General features: G+C 39.1%; 1 protein-coding gene and 3 non-coding genes across 4 annotated transcripts; all 4 read right to left on the bottom strand.

Moving 5' to 3' along the window:
* Window positions 1-1816: 1816 nt before the first annotated feature.
* On the bottom strand, window positions 1817-3887 carry LOC121034059 (translation machinery-associated protein 7-like). The gene is given in 3 exon segments (XM_040480886.1): window positions 1817-2127; window positions 3480-3635; window positions 3638-3887. Coding segments are annotated over 2 exon segments (195 nt in total). The 5' UTR covers window positions 3702-3887; the 3' UTR covers window positions 1817-2127; window positions 3480-3504.
* Window positions 3888-4334: 447 nt separating this feature from the next.
* On the bottom strand, window positions 4335-4469 carry LOC121034267 (small nucleolar RNA SNORA4). The gene has a single exon (XR_005792348.1). It is a non-coding gene; the product is annotated as a small nucleolar RNA SNORA4 (small nucleolar RNA).
* Window positions 4470-4694: 225 nt separating this feature from the next.
* Window positions 4695-4824, bottom strand: LOC121034263 (small nucleolar RNA SNORA63). The gene has a single exon (XR_005792344.1). It is a non-coding gene; the product is annotated as a small nucleolar RNA SNORA63 (small nucleolar RNA).
* Window positions 4825-5164: 340 nt separating this feature from the next.
* On the bottom strand, window positions 5165-5344 carry LOC121034278 (small nucleolar RNA SNORA81). Its single transcript, XR_005792358.1, has one exon. It is a non-coding gene; the product is annotated as a small nucleolar RNA SNORA81 (small nucleolar RNA).
* Window positions 5345-13759: the final 8415 nt, after the last annotated feature.

The raw sequence follows: 13759 nt of genomic DNA, 5'->3' as shown, positions 1-13759 counted from the left end.
GGGCTGTTTCCACCTAGAAACTCACCACCGTATTCTTTTCTGTGTGATACCAGTCAAAACAACTGGTGGAATATTCACTGCCTATCAGTGGTTCTTTTGATAAATTATGAGCTGTGTTCAACGTAAAGATTGCTCAAGAAGTAATTTGTAAGAAAAGACCAGGATCATACTCGGTTTCAATCCTTCCCTAATAGGGCCTGTGACTCCATGTTATCGTTATGGAAAAAGAGCTTTACTGATTAATTAGCTTATTAACATAGAAAGCGTTGCTGTTAAATAGCTACTTTGCATATACCAGGAAATTTTTGCCACATGAGAAGGAGAAACCTTGCATTCTAATACTTCTTTTTTGTCAAAGAAGCAGAGGGTGCTTAGCCGATGTTGCTGTTGAACATCTGCAGTTGACCAAGTGACTAGTCTTTGTGCTATGGCCAAACAGCAGCTAGCTTGGAACTATTAAAACTTTTAATGAAAAGCAAGGATACAGTGATTGTATCCTTTGTTTATAATTCTGTAACTAGAATAAAATATTTATTGTCGTGTGCTGTTTTATCTTATCTTGGAAAATAGGCAATTATGGCAAAAAGCATAATTCTTTAAGGAATAAGGACCAAACAACTTTAAAGAAAAAATATTTGTTATTATAATTTATTGAATATTCATATACAATACGGCAAATTTTCTGGGATTTAACCCTAGGATATGATTGTTGCTGGTGCTTATTAGTAAAAGGCTCCAGTTCATGCTTATGACTAGTAAAATGTTTTACTGTTGGAGAAGTGGATAAAGTACACCAAAGATGGCTGATTGGACTAAAACAAACTCTGGTCTCTAGCTTAGAGACCCCTCCTCCGGGTTCTTCTTTCTTTGTTTGCTGAGTGCCCGAAAACCAACCCCCCCCCCCAAATATGGAGGCTGAAAACTATAAATTACCCTTCTCACTCACATTCAGGGCTCAGATCTTTGGAAAAACAGTCTCCTCTGAGCCCGTCAGTGTTAAATAAATCTCCCAATCCACCAAGGTCTCCAAGTGCCGCTTGGTTTTCCCGCCATCATTTCAGCCTGATGCCGTAACGTTACAAAGTGAAAACACAATGCCATACAAAATGAAATCAAATACTTTATTTAAAAAAAAACATTTTCGAGTTTGTTTTATTCAGTCTAATGACTAACGCAATAAAAACAGATAAACTAGTTTAATATAATTGGATGCTTTTTTTAAAAAGAGATTTTATTTCTAAGTAGTCTCTACATCCAACCTGGGGCTTAAATTTACAATCTCAAGATCAAGAGTCACATGCTCCACTGACTGAGCCAGCCAGGCACCCCATAATTGGCTGCTTTTCTTTTCTTTTCTTTTCTTTTTTTAAAGTTTATTTATTTTTGAGAGAGAGACACAGTGTGAGCATGGGCAGGGGAGAGGCAGAGAAAGAAGGAGAGACACAGAACTCGAAGTGGGCTCCAGGCTCTGTGCTGATGGCACACGTAACTCGTAACACAAATGGCCATCAGCACAGAGCCCAATGTGGGGCCTGAACTCACAAACTGTGAGGTCATGACCTGAGCCGAAGTTGGACGCCCAACCAAGTGGGCCACCTAGGCACCTCAATTGGCTGCTTTTATACAGCACATATTGTCCAGTCCACAATATAGTATTAAATGATGGAGCACATTCAATATAACCATTTTTACAGAACTAGGAAATACATATCTAAGAATAATTGTTACAACCCCATCTGTCATATCCAACTCCAATATTCTAATTCTGAAGCAGATAAAACCAATGACCATCCTCATATGGGCTCACGAGTAAGAGTAGTGTTACCATCAAAATCTGTATTTTTGATCCATTATGAGCATTGAGACGAGCTTCAAATATTCCCATGAGACGAGCTTCAAATATTCCCAAAGAAAGAAGCACAGTGGATGTTATCATCACCTATTCCACAATAGCGAGTGCTCCATTCAAAACTATCTCATCCCAGGAATTAAATAAGGTCAGTCACATTCATTGGCATTTCCTCCACTGTGCTATTGTAGAAAGTCTGAATGTCACAAAGAATCCACTTGTCTTCTTCAATGTTTATGGCCACAGCTTTCCTCCCAAATCAGCCTCCACTGCCAATTCTGAACAAACAAAAATTATTAATCAGAATATTGCTTATCAAGTACAATATGAACTACTAACAATATGAGCTACTTGTTAACCATCAGTGGCTGTTTATTTCCCAAGATTATATATAGAGTGATTCTAACTAGATGCCAATTACAATATCTAGAGAGAAAAAGGATTTCTTTTGTAGTTAGTGGAAAGGATTCCTTTGGCTGCAAAATCAGATTCTATCAGGCATCTTAAGCATTATTATTTATAAAGCAGATGACAGTATTGTGTTTGTGGTAGTGAAATTAAAGCCCATACCCAAGAGGGCTAGCCAAGAGCAGTTGTTGGCCTGGGACAGATGTAAACACCACAGACTAAACAAAAAGAACAATTACGTAATTCGTCTTGACACACCTTTGGAACTATAAAGTGCAACTATAAACTCTGGAATGTTAGCTATTGTTTAGGACTATGCAGTCTAATACAATAGCCAGTAGCTACATGTGGATATTGGAATTAAAATTAAATAAAATAGAAAATATAGTTAACCGGTTGCATGAACCACACCTCAGTAGCTACGTGGTGGCCTGTCACTTCTGTGTTGGGCAGCACAGATATAGAATATTTTCCTTGCTGCAAAAGTTCTATTGGACAGACTTGGTCTAGGACTTAAAAACTTTTTATAGCGTGTGTGTGGAAGGAACTTGCAAAGATCTGTCACGATAACCCATACTTATCACTGCTTTCTGCTCAGTTCACCTAAGACACCGTAACACAGATGGCTGAGATATATGTACCACCATGGCTCTATACCAAAACAGATAATATAGCCAATCAAAAATGCCGTGGCTGGAGCAATTTAAAATATCAAATCACCGGAACAAGAAAAAAACAAATATGGAAATACTGACTCGCTCTTTGTCCAAACTACATGTTGTTTCACTCATGAAACCATGTCCTAAATTAGGCCAGTGCCATCTCTGAGCACCATCTCATCATCTATTCTTTTTTTTTTTTTTTTTAATTTGTTTTTTCAACGTTTATTTATTTTTGGGACAGAGAGAGACAGAGCATGAACGGGGGAGGGGCAGAGAGAGAGGGAGACACAGAATCGGAAACAGGCTCCAGGCTCTGAGCCATCAGCCCAGAGCCTGACGCGGGGCTCGAACTCACGGACCGGACCGCGAGATCGTGACCTGGCTGAAGTCGGACGCTTAACCGACTGCGCCACCCAGGTGCCCCAATGATTGATTTTTTAAAACAAAAGTTTATTCTTAAATGTACAACAGGATCTAAGACACTCCATTCTAGCTATCGGTAGCAACAGGGTTATGACAGGGAATCCAGATGTTTAAACAGGAATGGAATTAAGGATTACCATTGCCTCAGGCACAAGGAACAGTTTACTTTTTGCCAGATTTCTTAATTCTGCCTGTGACCAGGGGGCCCTTCCCTGCGGCCTGGTCTTGGCCTTTTAGCTCCTGGAGTTTCTTCTGCTCCTCTTTTGGCTCCTGCTTGAACGCCTTCTGTTGACCATCTCCTCGGCCTATTTCTTGGGCTGCTTCAGGGGCTTCTTCCTGCCCCCTTTGCGGCTGGACATGGTGCCTCTATATCTTTTTAAAGTTATTTTTACATTAGTAGCAAGACATAATTTATTTAGTAATAAAACCACTATACCTAAGCCAGTGTCAATGTAAATTGATACCAGAAAATGCTAACAAAATCCCAATTATAGAGGAATCCCCAAGAAAGCACAAGATATGAATAACACGACTAAAAAAAAAGGACTCACGTGTAAGCTAAGGCAGCCGGATCTAACAGCATTGTTGATTTTTCCTTTGAATATCAATTATACAAAATCCAAAGTCTGGGCTACATTTCACATTTGTTTTTCTACTATGTTCTGATCAACCATGAATCTCTCCAAGTAGAATTTAAATACATCTTACCATGTTACTAGATGATAAGATTGTTGTCCTCATTCATATACCTGATTTTAAAGGTTGTCTGGCTAACAGAATCACACTTGAACAACAACACATAAATTTATTTCACCAGAATAAAGGCAAATACTCAATGAAGATGACAAATATTCAGTTGAGAATACAGTTTCCACAAGTGGTGGGCGGTACATAGTTTATAACCATAGATACCATTGTACATAAAAATCATGAGCCTGAGATCACGGTAGTATACGTTCAAGTTCTGATTCAAACAGCAGCTGCTGCACACTCTTCCAGGCCACAAAACGGTAATGAACCGCATAGAAATCATACAGCTCACTGTGGAGTGTGGGCTTTATTTCCCCACATAGCTTGAGCTGACAAAGACTGCTAAAAATCTTCCCCTCAAAACCAAAGTTTGGCAGATAACTATAATTAAATGAGGAATTGAAATACCAGTAAGTTGGCAGTAATCAAAACGTGGTTTGTCCCATACCTGAATTCCTTCCTGATAATGCCTTTCTTTCTTTTCTTTCTTTCTTTCTTTCTTTCTTTCTTTCTTTCTTTCTTTCACTGTCACCACCTGCAAAATATTAATAAGACTGAATTCTCAAGAGTCATTCCTCAAGTCAGTGTTTAACTTGGTAGACATGTCTGAGACCACGCATCCCTGGCTGCTAAGCACCAGGGCAGACAGGGCTAGAAAGGTTACAGTTTTATTTTGAGCAGGGGTAAAGACAAGGCAGCACTTTACAGCTACATTGTAACTACATCCTGCATCAGTTTATTAAGGAAGTAATTAGATATTAACTGTGTCTTAACTGGAAATACTAGGGAAGAACCACTCTCACCACATCAGAAACTGAACTTCCTGGCATGCATTTTCTCAGAAGCCAGTCTACCCTCTGCCTTGTGTTCTGAAAAAGTACAGCCTGTGTACTGGTTGGTCTCTTGTATGCCACAAGGAGCATGTAATTCCAACCCCCCCCCCCCCCCGGTATTGCAGAGAGGAAAATGTTAATAGAGTCAGAAGAAAAAGCCATTTGATTTCTTACTCTCATCCCTGCCATTGCAAGGGGCAAGTTAGAAATTCATTCTATTAATTCTACTTAAATACAGATATTATTGTACCAAATTTTAGAACAAAGTATCCTGGACTTAAGAAAGAGATTCAGCTCAGTTTTTCTATTATCTGGTATAGTTGTTTCTCTTCTTTTGTTTACTCTGCTGCTTTATTTATAAATACTAAAACACGGTTACTACTTTCTGTGATTTTAGTACAGAGCTTAAGCAAGAAGGTAAAAAAAAAATTCTGGCCATAATTTTTATGTATATCAACTAGAAAAACATTACCCTCTTTCAAAAATATTATAAAATACTGGTCCTTTCAAGGGTCAATTCTTCCTTCTTCATTAGAAGTTGAAATGGATTTCTCATGAACTTTTTGATAACTTCCAACATATCGATTGACATTAAGGCAGAAAACAACCCAACCTTAAAAGAAAAGAGAGAGATAACTAATTATGTTGACACATCAATTAAGTAGATATAACAGAAATGTTTGAGACCAAGCGTCCCTGTCTTACTATAGAATTGAGCTAGACAGAGATTGTAGGAAACAATTGCTTTCAGCAGGGGGAAAGGACAATATAGCACTTCACAGCTATACTGTAACAATTAACCCAACCTGCTAGCTATAGACAAATCACGTGCCCACCTTAATGCTTATATTTAATTTCTGGTAAATCTCATGGATTTGACCTTTAATCCCTTGACTCCACATTTTTATTTGCTTCATCCAAAACAAGCATCTTGACCCATTTTGGAAAGTTAAAAAAATAAATCTTACTTAAATGTGGGTTGTGCATAGGGACTTCCTTCCAAAGACTACATTACGGAAGGGGAGTGTAACTTTATTGGAGAAACCAATGAGGAGTAACTTTATTGGAGAAACCTAACAAACACCACCTCAGCCAGGGGACCAAGGTCAACTCAACAGTAATAATCCTTAATTTAATGAGATGAAAATGGCACTTTACTTCTGTGGTCTTCCTCCCCCAAAACCCATAACCCCAGTCTAATCTTGATAAAGACATCAAATTCCAATATAAGGACATCCTACTAAATAGCTGACTGTATCTGACTCCTAAAAACTGTTAAGGTCATCAAAAACAGGGAAAATTTTAGAAACTGTCACAGCCAAGAGGAGCTTAAGGAGACATGACAAATATAAATTAAATGGGTGGGATACTGGAACCCCAAAAAAAAAGGACATTAGGTAAAAACTAAAGAAATCAGAGTAAATTCTGGACTTCAGTTCACAATAATGTATCAAGGTTGGTTCATTAATTTTAACAAATATCACACTAATGTAAGATATGGGAAACTCCTTACAAAGTATATAGGAACTTTCTAAACTATCTTCTCAATTTTTCTGTAAACCTAAAATGGATCTAAAATATAAAGTTTATCAAAGGAAAGTTCTAGTATCATGTCTAGGAATTCATGCATTTGGCTTAAACAATGAGGCGAATTATTTTCCCTCCTGTACCTCAATATCACCAGTTTAAATATGCCCTAAGTAAAATATGGTGATACTTACAAAGATAGATTCTATTTAACATATCAGACGCTCTCCCTGAAACAGCAGTATGTGCTGCTTCAACTGTATGCTGTGCCTTTCGCTTGGAACACCATTTCCACAATGCAGGCATGACAAATTGTCTCCTTACAGCATTCAAATGTCAGAATTACCATTTGGATCTAAAAGTTAAAGCTTAAATTATTATGTTGTAGAAATACAGGCTCCACCAAACCATTTCTGAAGCACATGGCTAAATGCTGAACTGCTCATATTTAGAATCTTAAGATTCTGGTCTGCAAACAGCTTTTATGCAGCACAACACAGAATCACTTCTAAGCTTACGATGCAGAATAATCAAACTGCTTCATGATAAAATCCCTTTCAGCATCTCATTTTTATTTTTATTTTTTAAAAATGTTTTATTTATTTTTTGAGAGAGAGTGGAAGTGGGGAGGGGCAGAAAGAGAGGGGGGCAGAGGATCCAAAGTGGGCTCTGAGCTGTCAAGCTGACAGCAGCCAGCCCAATGTGGGGCTTGAACTCATGAACTGTGAGATCATGCCCTGAGCGGAAGTCTGATGCTCAACCGGCTGAGCCACCCAGGGGCCCCACAGCATCTCATTTTTGATTAGATTTCTGTGCCTTTACAAACTTGAGATCCTCAGCTTCCTAGAGATACCAGTTAGATAATTAAAGAATCCAAACAAACATTTCGTACATTATTCTTCTATGTGCAGGATATGTAAGTAGTGAAACAAGTTCTTTATAGCTCCAAGACAAATTGTTCTGTTATGTAGTCACTGATTATCAGTTACTTTAAAAATAAACCTTTCCAATGGGAAGTTATGCCATATAGCCTTGATCTTAATAAAGCCTACAGCTTGGTTAAGAAAAGCTTTATTTCATAGCTAGTAACAGTGAATTTTTTTTTAAGCGTGTATTTATTTTGAGAGAAAGGTGGGGGCGAGGGACATAAAGAGAGAGAGAGAGAGAGAGAGAGAGAGAGAGAGAAAGAGAGAGAGACAATCCCAAACAGGCTCTATGCTGTCAGCTCACAGCTGGATGTGGGCTGGATCTCATGAACCATGAGATCAAGACCTGAGCCAGAATCAAGAGTCCGACACTTAACCAAATGAGCCACCCAGGTGCCTGCAGTGAGCTTTGAAAAACAGATAGCATGCAACAGATTTATCACAAACTACAAAGATTCCCAACTAATTACTGATCATTGCAGTTTTCATGTTGCAAAATTGCATTTAGACTTAACAACAATAACACAAAGGGCATGGATTCTGTCTACCCTGAAACAAAGACAGCTTTAGTTTCTCAGGCTGGGGAGATATAGCCCTGCAAACAATCTCTGCAAACCTAGTTCCTGTTTAATTTGAAACAAGAACTCTGGGATGCCTGGGTGGCGCAGTCGGTTGAGTGTCTGACTTTGGCTCAGGTCATGGTCTTGCAGTTTGTCAGTTCAAGCCCCACACCAGGCTCTGTGCTGACAGCTCAGAGCCTGGAGCCTGCTTCGGATTCTGCGTTTCCCTCTCTCTGCCCCTTCCCAGCGCATGCTCTCTCTTTATCTCTCAAAGATGAATAAACTTTAAAAAAAAATTTTGAGACAAAAACTATATGCTTGCATGTGGACAATAATAGAAAAAAAAAGGTTCTGAATGGACCACTTTACACCAAATCTTAAGCTATTCTTCACTTTTGTAAAACCTGAAGTATCTGAAAATTTATGTTCCCCTGGGGGACAGCCATTAACCAATGACTGATGGTGTAGATGTAAATAAACTAGTGCTGGCCTCTTTGGTAAGGACAACCCTGAGGACTGACTACACTGATCTCACAGTTCTTCTGTGGGATGGAGCCACCTCCAGGGCAACACCTGCTTGAGAGTAAAGCTTGCCCGGCCTCCGAATGCACTGAGATGAACACAACATCACTTCTGTGCTTTCTCTTCCCCAAATGGATAGCCTGAATCTATTTGGGGAGAAGTGTCAGAAAACAAACAATGGGGGAATATTCTATTAAAAAACTGTCCTCCATTCTCAATGATTGACACCATCCTCTACTCACATATTTTTAGTACGCAGAGATCTCTATTAAGGATACGAATCCAAAATCACTTCATCATCTAAACTATTAAAATCACGAAAGACGAAGACTGAGGAACTGTTCCAGAATGAAAGAAACCAAAGAGACATAACTACTAAATCCAACATGTGATCCTATATTATATTTTGGACCAGTAAACAAGCCATTTTTTTTTTTTGTAAGATGTTCATTAGTTGGACAACTGGTGAAATTCGAATTAGGTCTACAGATTAAATAATATTGAATCAATGTTATTTTTTTATTTTGATAATTGTGTTATGATATAAGAGAATGCCCTTATTTCTAGATAACACACACTGAAATATTAAGGGGTAAACAGGCATAATGTCAGTAACTTACTGCCAAATGCTTCAAAAAACATTATGTGAGTATATGTGCAATTGTATATATATACAGAGAATAAAACAAATGTGTTATAAATAGTAACATTTGAGAAATACAGGTAAAGAATACTGGAATTCTTTGTCCACTTTTGTAACTTTTCTAGAAGTCTAAAATAATTTCAAATTTAAAGTGGAAAATTCAAAATAAGAGTATCAAGCCTATTAACATAATTTACAGAAGAGAAGCCACAGAAGTCTTAAACTGGCAGCTCATTTGTTTTCTTTGTTCTGCACAGTGTTTTAAACCCGAATTAGATGCTTTCTGAGGAAATTTCATATGCAAATCCAAATTTCCACCTTTGCATGAAAAGTCCGCAGATTGTAATCCTATTCCTTATCCTTTGGTGGCAACTAATGAGTGGCAACTAATAAGTTTGTAGGTAAACAAACATTCAACCATAGGATGGTAAACCAAGAGGAAATAACTCATCAACAAATCATGGGAACTCGAGGGCATCTGAATCTCCAGAGTGTGATTTAGAAGGAGAAACCACAAGCCAGCCAGCTAGGGTCCCCGTGGCACAGCTGTATCTCCAGTCCCAGTGTCCAAGGAAGTGGCTGCAGATATGGAGGGCACAGCCAAGAGGACCATGAGGAGGAGCGAGCAAAATAAATTGGAAGGGATCAGCATAGGATGCAGGAAGACCTAGTGTGTGGGTGAAAGAGACCCATTTCTACAACGTTAGTGGAATAAATTTAGCCTTTATGAATGCAAAGTTCTAATTGGTAATAAAACATAACTGCAGAAAATGGTGTCAAAGAAAGAAAAGCAGGTTTAAGTGAGGCTTCAATAAAAATCCTTGACAATCAGAGGAAACAGAAAAGCATTCTGCACCTTGTGTCATGTCTGAACTTTGAAAGCACTGATCCCAGCTTTCTCCTTGAGGATAAGACCCAGAGCTTCCTGCAGAAAGCTTCTCCAGCTGAAGCCCACAGACGGGAAATTGATCACTCTGTTGCTAAATGATGTGTGTGTGATTTCTGGCTTCAAACTCTGGATGGCCTCACAGGTGGAGTAAGAAGCCAGTGTGATGTACAGGCCACAATCTAGGAAGAAGCACATCACAGTCCCTAATGAACGGGAGAATATCATTTTCACGAAAAACGCTTTAGAGCCTGTGCTCTATTACATTACCATGGGACTACAGGACTCCAAAGTGAACTATGATATGACAAGGATGACACAGGCAGTGGGGCAGAAACATTAGTGTTTGCTGGCAGGAAGCTCAGAACACAGGGATTCTATTTCCTCATTAACATTGACATCATTTGCTGAGAATGGCTTGTGAGGGATGTCAGAGGTTTAAAAAGAATGAAGAGAATCTGATACAGCAGTTGCAGAAAATGAAAGAATGAGGTGGCTAGAGAAACGCTATGGGCCTGCTGTGCAGTGCAAAATGACTAGGCAACGTTGACTCCCATGAATTTCTTTTACTATCAAGTCTTCTCAGTGCACAAGTTTCTCCAGCTCTTCTAGGAAGCTTGATGCAGGCACAAAGAAGACAAATAGTTGGCTCCATCCACCATTGCAGTTTTCTCGGGTGAATAAATAGCTGGTAATAATTGACAGCATTTACAAACCTTGGGGGTGGAGACTCAGGTTTTTGTTACGATTTTACAAATAATCAAGGATCAGATATGATAAGTGACTTGTTTACAATCACTTGGGTAATAAACAGTAGTTGCTAAGATTAGAACTTCAATCTTTGTAATTCTACATTTCTCTTTAGGTGGTGGAAAGGTTTTGTAGCTTTTTGAAGGAAAACCAGGAAAAATTCCCAAAGGAATATTGGAGAATAGTCTGCAATTAAACTATTTTAACACTGTAAACACTAAGGAAATAAAACAATATACAAAGAAATAAAAAACTCTTGTAAGGCTTGACCTTTGGCTTTTAAAACATACTAAGTCTACCTTACCATAAATAACCACTGAATGTAAACTTATTTTCTAGCTTTACCCATTACCCTGTAGTTATTTTCTCTCCCATAGTGGTTGGTAATGTTTCTTCTGTTTAAAACACAATGAAAATAAAAATAATATAAAATTATGCATGGGGAACAATGAATGAAACTGATACATAAATATTTTTATTAGCCCAGCTTATGGATATTTGATTTGGTAAAATTGGTATATTACAATCTAAAATACTTGCTTTATCTATTATTGAACAGTACATTTCTTTTCACTGAAACTCAAATATCCATAACATTCTTAATTGTTTGGCCTTTTAAAAATTGAAATAAAAATTTAAAAGTTAAAAATATAGAATGTTATGCCAAAGATTCACTCTAACGGTCAAATGTAATAGCTAATAGCTAAAATTACTTTTGATGTCCCAGGCACTTGACAATCCTATGAAGTGGGTACAATTATTATCATCTTTATTTTAAAGAAGAGGAAACTGAGGCCCAGAGAGATTATATAACTTGCCTACTGCCATCAAAGTGACAGAACTATGCTTTAAACCCAGGTGTGTTTCATTCCAGAATTCGAGCTCTTAGCCTCTACGTGCCAAATGTACTTAATCCCTACTTTTGTGGCGATGTATGGAATTTTTGCAATACATATGAGTATAACTTTGTCCACTGACATCAAAGCCAAATGATATGCCATTGTGTAGTCATTATAAAGTATACTTTAATCATCACAGAGCAAATCAATATTCCTTGACAGCTTAATACAGTTACTTCTTCCCTAAAATATAAATGCTGTAGAGGAGAACTTGAATAAAACTTATTCTCCAGCCCTCTGAAGGATAAGTTTGCTTTTGTTAACTGGATTAATCCCAACAATAAGAACGAACTCCCCAGGCGTGTTCTTCTGATGAAGGGCAGCAGAACTAAAATGGGTTTTTAAGGTGTTCTGGCCTCATTACCCACTAGTTGCATAACCTTGGGCAAGTCTTCTTCAGGCTTCTTCAGAACTTGGATTACAACAACACTCCCCACACGGGGACTGCTGTGAGAGCACGCTGTAAATGGTTAGGAGGTGTACAAGTCTTAGTCTAGTCTAGGTTTGCCAGATAAAAAACAACATGCTCAGTTCAAAATTTCACTTTATATTGGGGATATATTTATAGGCAAAAATTATTTGTTGATTGAAATTTAAATTTATCCAGTGTCTCGTGTTTTTATTGCCAAATCTGGCAACTCCATGGCGAGGGGAGCATGGAGAACGGCAAGCCTAGCTCCACGGTCCTCCACCCCTCAAATGGAGAAACTGAGGCAGTTAGTGGGCTGAAGGGTGAACGCAGGGAGGGGGAGGAGAGGAAAGGGCTAGGTGTAAGAGGATGCCCTTTCGGGGGCGGGGGTGGGGGGTGGGACTGAAAGCAGATTCCCGGGTCCCTCCAGTCCTCCTCCCCCTCCTCACCTCCCACTGCTCAGGCAGGCCAAACATCCCCCGCCCCTGCGCGGGAAAGCAACCTTTACCTCGGCGGCAGTCGCGGGCTCGGGGGGCGCTCCCCTCCGGTTCCTCTCAGTCGCCATCAGCAGCACCAGCACCACAGAGGCCGTGGCCACGTCCCCGAAGCCCGGCTGCTTGTTGATGTGCGACTGCGTTTCATATGTCACGCAAATCATCCCTCCATTCTTTCTGGAAGTCTCTTGTCCTCCTCTGGCCACCGTCCAGGTCAGAGCCAAGAAATGGACCAATCCAAGCAAGCAATTCAGGAGGGGGCGTCACCGCTAAAGCCAATCACAGAACAGAGCTGCGCTCCGTGGTGGCGATTGGCCAATCGGTTTCTTTGCCCTGTAGGTGGTCTGCCTAGTGGGGAGGTGTCGGCCCTGTTTTCAGCCTTTGTAGGACCGTAGGTGTCGGCTAGGTGGGTCCTCCTGTGGTCCGGGGGGTTCTTTCTCTCTCGTAGGCTCTAGGACAAGGAACACCCCACGACCTTTAAGCTTTAGAGCCTCTGAGGGGAAGAAGGGAAGGGAGCTGGTTTAGAATATAAAGGGATATGGGCTAAGAATACACAATTTTATGTTTTCAAGAATGTGAAAAACATATACTTACAAAAGCCCTCTTAATCGCCTGAAAACTGAAATCACAGACTTTTTAAATAGACTATTTTTTTCTATAATGGTATTTGAAAATATTGTGAAATAAGTGACACATCACATTGTGTAAGTTTAAGCTGTACAGTGTGTTGATTTGACACATCTATACATTGCAATATGATTACCACCACAGCATTAGCTAACACCTCTATCAAGTCACATAATTATTTTTTTGTGCATAGTGAGAACATTTAAGATCTAGTCTCTTAGCAACTTTGAAGTATAAAGCACAGTGTTGTTAACAATAGTTCACTATGCTGTGCATTAGATCTCCAGAACTTACTCATCTTCTGGTTGCAAGTCTATAGAGTTTTTAACAGAAGTTATAGGTTCATAGCAAAATTGACCAGAAGATACTGAGATTTCCTGTGTAACACATAGGCCCCCCCCCCCCCACCTATTATCACCATCACCCACCAGAGTGGTACATTGTTACAACTGATGAATCTACACTGACATATCATAATCACTGAAAGTCCATAGTTTACAATTTAGTTCATTTTTGGTGTTGTACTTTTACGAGTTCAGATGAATTTTTAACCATATATATCCAAGAGTAGTTTTACTGCCTTAAAAATCC

Source organism: Herpailurus yagouaroundi, unplaced genomic scaffold (genome assembly GCF_014898765.1).
Source record: "Herpailurus yagouaroundi ecotype Mexico unplaced genomic scaffold, PumYag 159, whole genome shotgun sequence".
Taxonomy (NCBI): Eukaryota; Metazoa; Chordata; class Mammalia; order Carnivora; family Felidae; genus Herpailurus; species Herpailurus yagouaroundi.
Note: the sequence above shows the minus strand (reverse complement) of the source record. Positions and strands in the feature narration are given on the sequence as shown.